The sequence below is a fragment of the Centroberyx gerrardi genome, chromosome 6 (genome assembly GCF_048128805.1).
Source record: "Centroberyx gerrardi isolate f3 chromosome 6, fCenGer3.hap1.cur.20231027, whole genome shotgun sequence".
In the NCBI taxonomy this organism is placed as follows: Eukaryota; Metazoa; Chordata; class Actinopteri; order Beryciformes; family Berycidae; genus Centroberyx; species Centroberyx gerrardi.
Window position 1 is genome coordinate 12,622,308 of NC_136002.1, and position 16,395 is coordinate 12,638,702.

General features: G+C 45.3%; 1 protein-coding gene across 2 annotated transcripts in view; it reads left to right on the forward strand.

The window, feature by feature from the left end:
• tiparp (TCDD-inducible poly(ADP-ribose) polymerase) overlaps positions 1–14,309 on the forward strand; it is a 24,323-nt gene extending 10,014 nt beyond the window's left edge. For both annotated transcript variants that reach the window (XM_071898198.2, XM_078283968.1), the window contains exons 3-7: positions 2,112–2,301; positions 2,896–3,083; positions 7,368–7,679; positions 10,209–10,466; positions 12,640–14,309. In XM_071898198.2, coding sequence (XP_071754299.1) covers positions 2,112–2,301; positions 2,896–3,083; positions 7,368–7,679; positions 10,209–10,466; positions 12,640–12,829 — 1,138 coding nt within the window. In that variant the 3' untranslated portion in view covers positions 12,830–14,309. The remainder of the gene's footprint in view (positions 1–2,111; positions 2,302–2,895; positions 3,084–7,367; positions 7,680–10,208; positions 10,467–12,639) is intronic.
• The last annotated feature ends 2,086 nt before the right edge of the window (positions 14,310–16,395 follow it).

Consider the following 16,395-nt stretch of genomic DNA (forward strand, 5'->3'; position numbering starts at 1 on the left):
AAGCAGTGAGGTGGGGAGTTTGGGAACAGAAAGTGCACACTGTCCTCTGTTCCATACTCCCAGTCTGTGAATGGGATCTGCGTGACAGAGTAGGTGCTACAGCGCAGTTAAGTAGCCTGCCTATAAATGTGACAAAGTTCACTTAACTTCCTCATGATAATAGCGGTGCACACACACAAGCTCTTGTCATAACATATCGTGGCAGGCAGGAACTGTTCTGTACTGAGAGAGACAGCGAGAGAGAGAGAGAGAGAGAGAGAGAGAGAGAGAGACATGCAGGTGTATCCAATGTACTTTCTTTTTCAGAGAGAAAATAGCGAGAGAAGGGATACGTGCAGTGACAGAAAGAAGCCAAGAAACAGAGGGAACAGAACAGGGAGAGGACAGAACAAAATGGAGGAACAGTAAAAAGAAAACAGAACAGAAGAGAGAAAGAGACAGGGTGGCAGGAATGATGGGAAGGGAGGAGAGAGGGAGAGAACAATCTGAACAGATGTGCAGCAAGTGCTCTTTTGAAAGCCCATTTCTTACAGCTACAGTGGGAGTTTCTTGTCTTGCTCTTTCTATCGATCTATCTGTCTATCTGTCTATCTATCTATCCACCTTTGCGTAACACTGTCCTGTCTTTCTGGTAATTCGAACTCACTTCTCAGCACTAGTTATATTTATGTTTCTGCACGTGCTCAGTAGCTGAATTCCTATTTCATTTCCTCATCCAGAGATACACAGTCATGCTATGACTTAGCAGAAACACCAACTGTAAATAGCCTGTATATAATCAGTATGTACGTGTGTGTGTGTGTGTGTGTGTGTTTTGGAAGACGAGATGACTCAACACCGCTCATTATCACCTTCCTGAGCGAAACCGCAGTGTGTGTGTGTGTGTGTGTGTTCGCGCATGGGTGTGCCTGTAACCCCAGTGACCAGTAATTGCACTTAGGTGAAACTAAAACTGGGTAGTAGTTGCATACAGTATCATTCAGTATCAATCGCTCCATTATATTGTGGAGTTTCACTTCTCCAGGCTGAATTAATAACGTGACAGGTTTGCACCCCCCTTACCCTTCTCCTCTCTCTCTCTCTCTCTCTCTCTCTCTCTCTCTCTCTCTCTCTCTCTCTGTACATCATGTTTGTGTACAGCTCATGGTTGTGAGAGGTTTTAGATGGGAACCACGAGAAAGGAATGTAATTCATGCGAGTTATTCAGTACAACAAAAACCTCAGACACACACGCACATTCTCAAACCTCACACACCTTCTCAGAACACAACCCCCACCCTCCACATACACACACACACAAACACACTCACTCCCAGACATACACACACGCCCTGACGTCTGACCTTTGACATTACATCCAATTAGTTTCCCAGCAAAAATCAATGAGCCCATTAACACTTTCAGGCTGTGTGTGTAGACTATTTGTGTGTTTTGCACATGTGAGCGTCCCACAAAGTTTGCATGCCTTTGTGTGTAGTGCATACATGCGTGTGTGTGTGTGTGTGTGTGTGTGTCGGTCTTTCGTTCTGTCTGCCGTCCATAGCATAGCGTGCCAGTGTATGTTGCCCACGTTTGAGTGAGTGGTATGTCTGACCCAGAAAGGACTTGCCAGAGGCCCTATGGAGGACCAATGTAGAGAGAGTGACACACACACACACACACACACACACGCACGCACGCACGCACACACACACACACACACACACATTTCAAGACAGAGAGGGGTTAGGGGAGGTAGTATGTACAAGATATCACTAAATAAGGTTGTGTTTCCAGTATTTATTTAGCTTTTTTCAGTGGATGCTAACACTTGTCTGCGTTTAGCAGACCTCTGACCTCTCTATGGGGAAAGCAAAAAGACAAATATGGATATCAGTATCCCAAAAAAATGTGTCAAAACCGAGTCATCGCTTTAGCAGAGCTGTTAATGAAATAGGGTGAACACGTGCATTCTTAAATTAAGTGGCATTTAAACTTTCATTCTATGTTTTGATCATGTATGTCATGTTTGCAGAGTCAGACAGTGTCGTGTTTATGTTTTCCATGTTGATTTCAGCAGATTGTGCGTTTGATGTTGTTTTTTAACCCGTCATGCGCTCTGTGTGTTCCAGGGGTCGAGTGTTCTCCCTGGACTTCGGGGCGATGCGAGTGTGTGACCTGGAGTTTGACCGCGTCCGGCGGCTGACCACTCCCCCCAGCCCTTTAGGCCCGCCCCCAACAAACCCCAACCCCATCCCCAACTGTCACACAGTGTGGAAGTACTACTGCAGAGACAACTTTGGCTGGAGGGAATACTCCGAGGTGAGGCATTGTGTGTGTGTGTGTGTGTGTGTGTGTTTGCATGAGTGCTTGAGTGCATGGAGCCAGACGCATTAACACTGCCCACACCAATCAATTGTCTAACCGCTGTGATAGGATCGATTTACCAATACTCTCTCACACACACACACACACACACACACACACACCCACACACTGCTAAATACCCTCGTGACACAACTGTTCCCAGAAAACATTTTTATTCGACCAAATCAGTAAAGATTGGCTGCTCTCTATTCAACCTTGTGTGTGTGAGAGAGTTTGTTTCATGATGACACTAGTATCAACTTTTCATTATCTGAACATTGTGCCACACTTCACTGACATTTCCCTCTCCGGTCTCTCTCTTCCCTTTCCTCCCTTGAATGCAGAAGTGCGGGGATCTGTGTGTTCCTGTGACAGAGGGAAATGCTAAACGGCCAGTTGCAGCTATCATTGTGTAAAATGGTCAATAAATTTAATCTCAGTTCTTCTTGTCTTCTTCCTCTTCTCCTCCTCTTGCTTCTCTCTGTCTGGCCCCGTCGTCTCCTTCCTTCTTCCTCTTCTTCTCCTTCTTCTCCTTCCTCCCCTCCGCAGCCGGTGGTGAGGCTGATAGAGGAGGCGAGCGGGAGGGGGCTCAAGGAGGTGCGATTCATTACGCTCCAGAACCAGTACATCCTCAACATCAGGGAGGGCTTCCAGCAGAACGCCGTCTTCGGTTTCAGACGTCAGATCAAGAAGCGGCCCATGTTCATGTCCTCCGTGGTGCTGACGCCCCTCCTGCAGTAAGTCACTATCCCCTGTAAACCTAGAAACCTAGCTTGGATGTTAGGTGGGTGTTTTGTTGAATTCCACCCATCATATGAAAAATAGTATCCAGAGTAGGTGTTGGTTTCTTTTCTCCTCACATCACATAAAGGGTAAGTTGACCAAGGGGCCAATTTCCCAAAAAGTGTGTGAAGTCCTTTAACCTGTCTGTTAAAGTTTAAATGATGTAAAGGCGCATTTGAAAGCTATTTGGCTGCTAAAATTGATTATTTCTGATCGTTAAATCAACCATACTGTCTCAAGGGCCACATAGCATTCTAAAACACACTGATAAACATTGTTGCTTTCATTAGAGTTTCCCTTTATGTGAGAGTAATAATAAGGTAGTGTGCCATGTCTTGTGTTTTTGTGTTTGTTTTATCTGTGGATAATGGATGGATCTGTGAAAGACCAAAAATGACCAAAAATATGGGTGCACTGACAGATGTGTTGGGCCTGTGTTTGTGTGTGTGTTTGAGTGTGTGTGTGTGTGTTTGTGTGTCCTCAGCTTAGAGGTAGAGGTCATTCGCTTGATTGACATTCTCTCTCTTTCTCTCTCTCTCTCTCTCTCTCTCTCGCTCTCTCTCCATCTCACTATTGCTGACTCTCTTTTCAGGTTGTTTCATTTGATTAATTATCAGAGGAAGCCAAGCGGCTTAAAACGATTCAGTATTTCACAGGAAAAAAGCAAAAATAAAAGAAAAATCAGAAAAATAGTCACGATCATAAATTTGTATAGTAGAAATATGTTTATTTCCTATCCCATAAATCATCTTGTGACCCTCCAAAACTATCTTGTGTCCCCCTGGGTGGTCCTGACCCCCAGGTTGAGAACCACTGTTTTAGCAATCAGCACTCAACCTTGTAACCGGCACACTCAGTATTTCGGACATGGAGCGACATTGGCTTTTGCTATTAGATGGTACTCCTTGACTTTACATAACATGCCTCTCCACACATGCGCGTGCACACACACACACACACACACTGGTCTCATCAGTATGTGATACATTCTCTCCCTGTGCCTCTGTGTGCTCTGTTTCCCTGTTTGGAGACAGGCAGGCACACGGTGCTCGGTACACAATGCTAATGTCACAGTCGGGGCCGACATCTCAAAAGCATCTGAACACTAAGTTCACCTTCAATCCGTTGCAAGTCCGCGACACATTAGCAGCCAAGGTTGAAATCGAACCCCATCTTAACACTCATTTCAACTCTGATCTATTGTAACTCGGCATAATCGGCCTGAGTCACCGGGACACTTTCCTGTCAGAGTGACGCCGAACTGAGCCGCTCCAGCAAGACCCGAACCAGACAGACGGAAAATGAGATAACGAGGCAGACGAGAACAGATGAGACGGAGGACGAGAGATACGCAGGGAGGGGAGAACAAACAGATGGAGAGGGAGAGAGAGAGAGAGGGAGGGAGAGAGAGAGATGCAAAGAGGGGAAGAAAGAGAATAAGGCAAGGTGTGTGTGTGTGAGAGAGAAAGATACAGAGAGAACGAGGGAGTGAAGGAGAGATGCAAGCTTTCCTAAAAGCATCTCAGCACATTTGATCCAGGATCCCATGTCGCACTAACAGCTTGAGCCTCGATCCACACTTTAACATATCTTTAGTCATTTAATGTCTTAAGATCCTACTTTTCTCAAAACAAGTGAGCAAATCTGCCGATGGGGCGAGAGGATTTCACTTGTCTCCAATGCAGATCAGCTTGTTTCAGAAATTTTCATGAATCAAGTGTCATTTTCTTTATACTGCTTGAGCAATCTGCCTTATTTCAAGATACTGACGCTTGTCTCTAACACATTCCTGAAACAAGTGAAACTGGAACGGGAACAAGTGGAATAATCTCACCCCATTTGCAGAATGTTTCACTTCTGAAGACTGAATGACCTGTTAAAACGGCCATTTTTTCATTTTTTTTTTGCAGTGCAGGCTGCTCTAGCTGTCCTGCCAGTGTCCCACATAGAGCGAATGTTAGAACGAGCTGTTCCTACAAGGCTTGAACCTGACAGGCGGAACAGACAAAATGGAGAGCGGGAGAGGGGTGGAAGAGAGAGGAAAGGAGACGGAGGAAAAGAGAGAGAGAGAAAGGGAGAGAGGATAAAGAGAGAGAATGAAAGGAGAAAGAGACAGCGAGGCAGAGAGAGAGAATGAGAGAGAGAGAGAGGGAGAGAGAGAGAGAGGTCTAAATGGTTTCCAGACCGGGTGCAGAGCAGAGCAGAGCGGAGTGGGTGAGTGAGTGAAGGAGGAGTGTGAAACGTGACTGTGGGGAGCTGGAATGTGGAACGAGGGATTTGTTCCTGGGACTTTTTCATCCGTTTGCTCATTACATCTATTGCAAGCCTCTCACTCTCTCTCTCTCTCTCTCTCTATCACTCCCTACCACAGCTTATAAACATAGAGACATTCTATTCATTCAGATTCATCACAAAGTGTAAATGTAGGTATTATATAAATATTTGTGATAATATATTCTGTCTCTCGCATGTGTGTGGAAGTTGCGAGAAACGCTCACTAGCGACAAACACACAAATGTGAGTGTGTGTATGCCTGTGCATGTGTATGTGTGTGTGTGTGTGTGTGTGTGTGCGTGCGTGCGTGTATCAAGAACAATCTGCGTTATAGGCTTTGAGGTTGAGGTCATTAGCTTGATTGGCATCCTCCCTCTCTCTCTCCCTCCTCCCCCCCTCTCTCTCCTTCTGTCATCTCTCCCCTGATGATGTTATTTTCAGCCATCTCTTCATTTCACCCTCCTTCCCTCCCTCCTCCCTCCTTCTCTTGTTATCTGTGCTAATCTTTCTCCTCTATCTCTCTCCCTCCTTTCCTGCAGTTCGCTCCTTCTCTCATTTCTCTCTCTCTCTCTCTCTCTCTCTCTCTCTCTCTCCCCACCCACCCCTCCTTCCTCTTTCCACCCCAACTCCATCATTCTCTTGTTATCTGTCCCTTTTCATTTCACACTTGTTTTCTCCAGCAGGCCGTCTGTGATCTCTTCAAAGCACACGGGGAATAGAGACATCGATTGCGGGGAGAGATCGAGACTGGAGAGACAAGATAACAGAGAGAGAGAGAGAGAGAAATGAGAAACTGTCACGCTGCCTCAGAGAATCATACTGATCACACAGTCTCTTGACAACACACACACACACACACGCACACACACACACACACACTCTTTCTTACGGCTGATAGGGCTAACAGCATTTACACTCAGAGAGCGATAACATGACAGCCAAACCACTGTTATTGACTCAAATGCCAGACAATAGTTTTTCTCTTTGGCACTTCCATGACAGCTCCACAATTGGCATTTTATTTCTCTCTCTCTCTCTCTCTCTCTCTCTCTCTCTCTCCCTCATCCTGCCTCCCTGTTGTCTTGTTTGGTGTCTGGGTTTCGTTTTCACACGGCCCTGCTGTTTGTTTGGTCGGTGACGGCCGAGGCTGCTGTGGAGCCGCTGCGCTCTGCAGCACGATGATGTCATTGTTGACAGTTGCCGGAGTATGGTTCTGGAAGCGCCGCTCGCTCCCCGCGTCGGTTCATCGCACCGGACAGCGGTTTTGTTTTACGTTAGGGACGCGGCTGTGATTGGAAACACGCGGGGGACGAAGGCAGATGTGAGATAGATAGCCGTGATGTGATGCGCGGCGCATGGTGGACGCTTTTGTTCGCCGTTTTAGAAGTGGGGAACATTCTGAGGTTACTCTGGAGGCTGGCGGTGTTGACCTTCAGTGGGGATGGGGATTGGCAAATGCAAAAAGCAGTCTATATGGAGGCCTAGGTGAAAGAGTAGGTTATAAAAAACAAATATTCCAGGTAGCCAAATAAGTGCCATTCCTTTCTAGGGAGATGTTTTGGGAAATATACCTAGATATTCTTCTTTTTTGTGTGTTGCTGATACCATCCGTGAAAAATGTAATAGAAAAATACCGGTGCAAAATTGCCCTTCAGTATATTGCCCAAGTATCATGACCAGTAGAGAGAGTATATGCATTTTAGTAATCAGCCCTGTTTTTCACTGAAAGTATTACATTGACTTTTACACACTTCCCTTTTACAGCTGATAGGGCTAACAGGTTTTATGTGGGTGTGTGTGTGTGTGTCTGTGTATGATATGTGCCAAACTCCACCCACCTAGTACCAAAGTAGATTAAAACAAACCATGAAAAGTGTTTGCAAATAGTGTTTGACCTATGTTTGCCCTATTCAAATGTCTAATACCTCGTTCTCTCTCTCTCTCTCTCCCCCTCTGTCAACTAGGACTTTAAGCGGCCTCTCTTCATCTCCTCTCCCCTCCTCCTCCTCCTCCTCCTGTTCCTCTTCCTCTTCGTCCATGGATCTGTCCGTGTCGCTCCCTCTCTCGCCAACATCCACCAACCCGCCCAGCCTTTTCCCGGAGACGTGGTTGCCCATGACGACGAGCCAGGACTTCCTGCAGGTGCCGGTCTCCCGTGACGACCGCAGCTACCGGACGGTGTACAGCCTGTTCCACAAGACGGTGTCGGAGACCAAGTTCAGGATCCTCAAGATCCTCCGCGTGCAGAACCCCTTTCTCTGGGAGAAGTACAAGAGGTCAGCTATAGCGCTAAAGCGTTTTGTCTTAAGACTTTTAGGAGATACTCGCTTATCGCTGGAGACATCAGTGGCATCCTGTTGTACTAACCATCAAACCATTAAAATCTTGTTTCCCATGACACTCTGTTTCAGAAAACAGAGGTAACAGAAAGCAACAATTCTGTCATATTAGAAGAAACTGTTAGAGGTGATTTTCATGTCTCCAGCTATGAAAGGTGTCTCCATTTTTTTCCACTTGCACTTCTGCTGCTATTTGGTAGTTGCAGGCTGTTGTACCTTGGTGTTTTATTAAGCTTGCCCTGTTAAATGATTGTAATGATTACCAGCTACAATGTCATGACAATAGTGTGTTGTACATTTGCAGAGTTGGTTGGTAACTGATTGTTTTCACATTCAGGGAATAGCTCAAGATGTTAGACCACACTTTGAGACACTAGACAGTATCCAGGTTATGTGATAATGTTAGTTTGCAACAGTGTTATAAAATTGTACCATAATAAGGTGCAGTGTGGTTTTGCTGTTACATAGTGTTATGTTACATTCCCACATTTGGTTCCTCCTATGTCCTTGTTTAGTCTGTTTTTTGGACAAAATATGTAGTGCACCTTTTTATCCAGGTTTGTGCCATTTGAGCTCAAGAATATTCTTAAATCAAGTGGAGAGATGCTAGTGGAGAGATCTTATTCTGCCTTGTGTCAAGATATTGACAGTTGTGAAAGAAGTGGAACTGCATTTAAACAAGTGGAATTATCTCTCCGCATCGGCAGCTTTTTTTACTCATTTGATGAAAACGAAACTTTTAAGACCGCATATGAGACAAACTAGTTAAGACGGGTGCTTTTTGCAGCGCAAGGGAGACCTGGCCAAGACAGCAGCAGCATATTTACTTCTTGGAGACAGTAAAAACAATTCGTACTAAGATTTTTTCAATTCAAACTGACACAAGATCTCAGAAAGAATGTGTGAAAAGAGGAAGAAGAGAGAAAGAAGTGTGTAAGGAGGCCAGCTGTGCGAGACTTCGTGAGAACAGGCCTGCAGTGGTGTGTGAACAGAGCGGATGGAGAGATGTTTGGTGATGATGATGTTCCTGTCGTGAGAGGTGGGCTAACCGCTACGGTTAGACTAGGGCAGGTCCTATCAGCTGTGACAGTTAAACACTCCCACACTGCCTGGTACCACACGGTTTCACAATGACTGGCAGTGTGTGTGTGTGTGTGTGTGTGTGTGTGTGTGTGTCACAGGGACTCAGGAAGTGTTGCCCCCGCTGAATGTCAGTTGATTTCCTTTTCTCACACTATAGTTGTGACAGGATGAGCCAGGGTCGGAAAGCAACCGAAAGCAATGACTTTTGTTTGTGTGTGTGTGTGTGTGTGTGTGTTAGTGTACGTGCTGCGGTGTGTGTATTTGTGTTTCTATACACAGGATATTTATGTGCTGAGTGAGTACTGTTTAATGTTGTGTGCTTGTTTGCTTATGTTGCATGATATGTATGTCCGATTGCCCCATGATTGTTTGTGTCTGTCTTTGTGTCTGTCTTTGTGTCTGTGTGTGTGTGTGTGTGTGTGTGTCTGTGTGTGTGTGTGTGTGTGTGTGTGTGTATGTGTATGTGTGTGTGAGAAAGTTAGTGACTGACTGAGTGACTGACTGTTGCGTTAAAACAGACCATCATGTCTCCTAAAATGGGTTAAAGAAAAAGACAGACAAAGAGAGAGTAAAAGATTGAAAAATGTGTGTGTGCGTGTGTGTGTGGTGTCAGTCCGTGTCAAGTCACAAGCTGTGGGGTCACGGGAGGTCGCGCCGGGGTCACAGCCTATCCGGCTCGAAGCGCTTTCACCTCCGCGTGGCTGCTTGATCCGCTCACATCAAACGAGCTGTGTGTGTGTGTGTGTGTGTGCGTGTGCGTGTGTGTGTGTGTGTGTGTGTTGCTCAAGAAACGGCGGATTAGGCCCAATGTTCTTTCCCAGTCTTAGAGCAAATAAGGCGGTGATCACAACTTTTGACCTGGAATAGCAGGATTGCTCCTGGCTGTTTACTGATTCATCACCTGAGAGATGATCTGTCTCTGTGCATCAGCCTGTTGTGTTCTGCAGTGTGGATCCATAAAGAGTGACGAGTAAAGTGCTTTGGTGCACTTCAAATTTTAGAGAGTAATAAAGAAACTGACATCTCTCGCTCTCTCTCTCTCTCTTTGACTGTATGTATTTAAATGTCAACTGTAGTTGTGTGGGCTGCTGACACTGTGGCTTTTTTTTTTAGTATAGTCAGTTTGTTGTTGTTGCAGGTGTGTGTGTGTTTGTGTGTGTGTGAGTGCATGTGTGTGTGTGTGTGGGTGGCAGTGTCTGCAAATGTTATTTTCCCCTCTTATTTTGTAGCATGTTTCATTTAAGAACATCAAAACTCTCAAGAATTTTTTGTAACTTTGAATCCACAACACTGAACAAGAGCTCATTTCGTTGCCAAAACCCACCTCACCTTCTCTCTCTCTCTCTCTCTCTCTCTCTCTCTCCCTCTCGTCCTCCCTAACAGGAAGAAGGAGTACATGTCGCGGCGTCTGTCGGAGATGGACCGGCTGCTGAGCGAGCGCCACCTCTTCCACGGCACCTCGGCCGACGTGGTGGAGGGCATCTGCAAGCACAACTTCGACCCGCGCGTCTGCGGCAAGCACGCCACCATGTTCGGCCAGGGCTCCTACTTCGCCCGCAAGGCCGTCTACTCCCACAACTTCTCCAAGCGCTCGCCCAAAGGAGTCCACTGCATGTTCCTGGCCAAGGTCCTCACTGGCAGGTGTGTATGGGTGCTGCGGTTCGCAAGGACCGTGTGTGGTCATTATTTGGCGGCTCTGATCAAGGACGGGACGTTTTTGGGCAACTTTATCAATGCAGAAAACATCCATCTTCAAAAGTTATTTAATCTGGTATCGAGTGAAAAAATCTGCCAGGGCTGTGAGATAAATTTCAATGCACTTGTTTCAAAAAATGTTCGTGAATCAAGTGTCATTTTCTTGATACTAGTGGTGTGATCTGTTTCAGTAGAAGAACTACAGCTAGGCCAGTGTGTTTTGGTCCAGGTGTTAGCTGGAAGGAACACAGCTTTAGTACCTGGAGGAAAGATATTATATATTTTACCCTGATTTTGTTGGGGTTATGTACTTTAAAGTTCCTACATGTTTTGTTTGACATAGTGTATAGGATCTAGGCCTAATTATTGACCAAACATGTTCCCTTCAGTGTATATCTTCATTTAATTTAATTTTATTTATTTTAAACCAGGTAGTCCCATTGAGATTCAAAATCTCTTTATCACATGAAGTAAAATAACATTAAAGCCAGCGAACAGAGAGAGAGAACAGCAAAGAAAATCAAGAGAAAAGGTTAGATATATATAGTATAGGTGAGATATATATATATATATAAGATTAGAACACGCATTGAAATAACATCTCTCATATTAAATGTGCAGCACACATCAAAATGATTTGTGCAGACCCTGAGGCTGTTTGCCACAAACCGTAGGTCACTGCTATGAGTCATATGCTAATCCCCGTTCCTTAGACGTGAAATCAAATCTACAGCCGCGCATGTAAAACAGCTGATTTGGCTGAAACCATCGTACATCACTAGTGTTGTTTTGCTGCAGCAGACATAACTCTGTGGTGTGCCCAGAGGATGGTGCAGTGGTTAAAGCGCCTGCATTTGGAACCGCACCACACGTGCCCCCCCCTCCGCCCGAAGCCTGGGTTCAATCCTCGCCGCAGCCCAGAACGAGACATTGCTTCCAGACCTGAGCAGGGATTTATTCCAATATGGTTTCAGACAGTTTGAGGTGCACTCGAATTCTTTGGAGGCGGTACGGCCGTCCAAAAAGGGACCTTTGACTGTCGAGAAAGCATACATCAAACACAGTTCAGATATATTCAGATGTTATTCGGTACAGGTCTGTTTGCTTCCCCTCCCATGTCTCTATGGTCTGTACAGCTTGCTTAATTTTGCTGTCTGCCTGTAGCATCATGGTACGCTGCATATCTGGAACGCAGACTCTAAGACTCTACCCACTGTCTGTATCTGTTTTACAGTTCAAAACGCTCTCTGTCTTATTTTAATGTGTATTATTTATGACCCCAGAGAAATAATTTGGTTTGAGAGATTGATGGATTATGGATTTTTAGAGGCTGACATCAATATTTAAGAGAGGGAAACATAGTGTTTAGCATGGCTGGGCTGATTCCATATACTTACATTACTTTCATTACATGCACTTACATCATATGCTTGCATTATGTAAGGTGTTCCCAAACCCACAAAGGAGTCTTCTCGTTTTCATTAAATCTAGGGTAGTGTCGATTTAGATGGTAAATTAATCATTCTTCTGCGCTAGATATGTGGAACTGAATGACAATAAACCTGCTAGCAGCATTTTTCCTGCTCAAAATAAATGGATAGAAAGCTCCCTTGGTTAAATGTAATTTAATTTTTCAAATCCAATGCAGTCCATCTCTACTTAGGTTCATAGGTATAGCCAGAGTTGGAAAGTAACTAAGTACATTTACTCAAGTACTGTACTTAAGTACAGTTTTGAGGTACTAGCACTTTTACTTGAGTACTACATTTCAGAGGAAAATATTGTACTTTTTACACCACTACACTACACGACATCCGTCTGTAGTTACTAGTTATTTTGCAGAATAAGGTTTTAAATGCAAAATCAGCTCATAAAATATGTTGCATTGTTAGAGTTTAAACTAGCCAACAGTATATGGAGCAGTTAGACCTACAACATTAAAATACTTCTTACAGGTTAATACATCAATAATTTAGCACTCTGAAAGGGTCCATCTTCAGAATGAGTGCTTTTACTTTTGATATTATAACTTGATACTTACATAAAGGATTTGAGTACCAGCACCACTGATGTAGCCTTGACCACACAGCTGACCCCGTCTCTCTCTCCCCTCTCTCAGGTTCACTGTAGGAAATCCCTCCATGCGGCGGCCTCCTCCCATCAGCCCCCGCGACCCCTCCAGCGACCTCTACGACTCCTGTGTGGACAACTGGGTGGACCCCCAGATCTACGTCATCTTCAACGACGACCAGAGCTACCCCTACTTTATCATTCAGTACGAGGAGGTGCCCAGCACAGTCGCCATCTGAGCGCTGCACCAGACCTGGGCCTGCCAGTATTTGCAAACACTTCTTTTATCGTTTGTTTCGGTCGGTTTAGGTGCTGGGTGGATGGGGTTTGCCACACAAGATGAAAAAGACCAAAGTTTAGACCATCATAATTCAAATTTTACTTTCATTTTCCATGACTGACATCTTACCCGACAATGTCCAGATTGTCTTGATGCAGTAAACTTCACCCATCTGGTACTCTACACAGGTTAAAAGAAATGCTAAGAATTGTTTGCAAATACTGAATGATCCAGGTCTGCAGTCGACCGGATCAAACCAGACCAGACCGCATTAAAGAACAACAGACTGGATCAAACTGGTTGAGACTGGAGCAGACCAGAAGACCACTTTACTTACTTTGTCATCCGGTACAAAGAGCCACCTATCACTGTGGTCACCAGAGACGAGACCAGACAGGTCCGAACTGGATTAAACCGGTCAAAACTGGACTGGATGAGAGCAGCACCTATTTCTTCCAGTGTTATGAGGCTCCTGGCACTGAGGACATCAGAGACCACACCAGACTGGACTGAAGTGCACTGGGCCAAACCGGGTTGAACTGGTCCAAACTGGACTAGATCAGAAATACCCCACTTCTTCATCTAGCATGAAGAGGAACCTAGTGGTGGACACCGGACCAGAGAGAACTTTGTCGACACCTTATAGATCTGGACCAGACCCGGGACAAACCAAACCTGATCCCCTTATCGTTTTAACTTGGTACCTAGTCGTATGGCTGCCTGAACCTGGTTCAACATCAAGCTGTTTCCGTACTCTGTAGTAGACAGTAGCGCCCTGCCAGTGATGTGACTGACCTGCTGGCCGTATTCTTCTAAGGAAGCAGTAACCAAACAACCAGAGGCTTCCACACATTCATAGAGTTACCATGGTGACGTCCAACCCCACCTCGTTCTCTTGAATACAAAAAATCATAGTGAGCGTAACCCCCCCGCCTCCCGCCCATAAGTTTTTACAAGTCTATGTGCTGCGTGTGTGAATCTTTGACTTAGTGGACATCCATCTTGTGGCCTCTTCAACCAGACAATGGACATGAGTTTCAGTGGGACTCAGTGCTATCCAAATGGACACCTATGTAAACTGACGGCCATTTTGGGGCCCGAGCAGAAGTTTCGCACGGAGCCAGTACTGTTCTGGCAGGACATTTTTGCCTTGGCGCCCGCCATTTTGGTTCCTCGTGGGGGCTTGAAGAGTGTACAGTTTCACTGAGACTTTTGAGCGTTTTGTCAACAAAACCAAACTCCCTGAAACTCATCTCTCTTGGACCGCTCTCACTCTCTGAGAGACAGTAGACATGTTTTATTGAGACAAACTGTACATACGTTCTCTTTGTTTATATTTGAACTGTGTGCCTTTTGTTCATAAAAATGTTTATTTATGTTAGTTTAATGTAACATTGATTAAATAAAGAATCTAAAAGAGAAAATTACAGAATGGTCAACTGTGATTTATTTCTTTATTAAGTTCAAATGATGTCTTTATGAGTGGTGTGGTGGTAGTTGGTGTATTGGGTATATTGCCAATGAAGGGTTACATACTTTGATCTCCCTGATCCAAAACATGCTGGTAGTAATTAGGCTGATAGGTGCTATATATGCTGGTGAAAGAGGTAGTTCTGCTATGTATAACTGTAGGCTACATGCTGTCCACTACACTACTGGTCTTTATTGCAGTATGTCATGTACCATGGTGGACAATTTCAAGGAGAATTTTGTTTATCTGATTATTTGTTCTTGTTTGGGACTAGTGGTATTACATTGGGAAAGGAATTCCCCCATGCTCAGCCCTCCCTCTGTCTGTCTGTCCCCCTCTCTCTCTCTCTCTCTCTCTCTCTCTCTCTCTCTCTCCCCCTCTCCTGCCATCCCCCAGCAGCATATGATCTGAGCACCATAGCTAATGCGGTCCAGAGCCTCCAGAGGGAGGCTGGCGGAGGTAGCTGTCTATCCCAGCCCAAAGGCAGCGGGCAGGGGGCACAACAGCAGACCTCAGCACCCCCTCCCCCTCCTCCTCCTCCTCCTCCTCCTCCCCCTCCTCCTCTGGAGCTCATTCACTTCTCATTTCTCTGACAAAGTACTCCCTCCAGTCATATCTATCGCTTCATCTCATCTCATGTCTCTCTCCGCCTAATCCTTTTACCTAACCTTCTTCCTTTGTCTCTCTCTGGTTTGTTGATCTTTTTATTTGCAGGTTTTATTTCTTGCAATGCCTATACCTGGTTCAAATAATATATTTAGTATATATTTAATAGTTTTTAGTCTTTGTTGTAATGTACTTGGTTAGAGTTTGCCATAGGAGAATATAATTATAATTAGTGCCAGAAAGTTTAGACTATTTTAAAGTAAATTTAGTGTAATTTTCTGTAATTGACAACCATTAAGAAATATTTTAAAGCTCTACTTGACTCAGGCCTGGTTGTGGGGCTCGTCTGTTGTGTGTTTTTTTGCTGTACTGTCCTTTACTCCCATATCCTTCCTTTTTCTGTAAATATAATTCAGTCTCTCTCTCTCTCTCTCTCTCTCTCTCTCTCTCTCTCTCTCTCTCCCTCTCTCTCTCTCTTCCTTCAGTCGTTCTCTCTCCGTCTCGGGTCACTGTGTCGTGTAAGGCTGTCGTGCTGAGCTGTGCTTTTTGGCAGAGGAGAGAGAGGGGAGATGAGAGAGAGAGGGAAAGGGGCGGAGCCTCCGTGCCTTCGTGCCTCCTCGCTAAGCTGCGTGCCTGTCTGCTCTCCTCGTGTGCATGCAAGATCGCGCAGGTTGCCCTCTATTTGCCCCCCCCCATCCCCCGCCTCTCTCTTTCTCCTCAGTCCCTCTCTTCCTTTCTCTCTCCTCATCTCTCTTACAGCCTTTTCGTTCTCCTTCCACTTTTTCAATCTCCTTTTCCCACCTGCCTCTTCTCATCAGCTCTTTCAGAGCTTAAAATCCTTTTTTCCCTCTCATCTTAACGATTCTGCCCCCCTTCTCTCTCTCTCTCTCTCTCTCTCTCTCTCTCTGTGAGTCATGCAGCGGGCACTGGCTGGGTTTGTTTGCCTGACTGCCCTCCAGGAATTGCTGCTGGCACACAGAAACGCTACTTTATAGACCCGCTGGCTGGGGCTGTAAGAGGAGAGAAGGAGGCAAAGGAGAGAAGGAAGGAGAGGACAGGATAGGATATGGAGAGAGGGGATGAGAGGAGAGGAGAGAGACAAGAGAAAGATAAGCAAAGCACAGGGGTGGAGGTGAAAAAAGCAAGAGGGACGGAGGAGAAAAAGATAGTGTGTGAGAAAGAGATAAAGGCAGACAGAGAATCGGTGAAGTATAGCCATCGTGGGAGCAACGACAGAACCTTGAATTATTCAAAGGAGTCAAGATTATTGTGTGTGACGTTTGATGCAGCCCCACTGCAATCGTGCATGTGTGTGTGTGTGTTTAGTTCTGATGCTGTTGCCTGCAGATCTGTAGTATGACTGGGAGGGGAGACCAGGCCTTTTTAAACAATCAAAGGTCCAAATCATTTAGGACTGGATGGATTTATAATTTATTTGGGTCTCAATG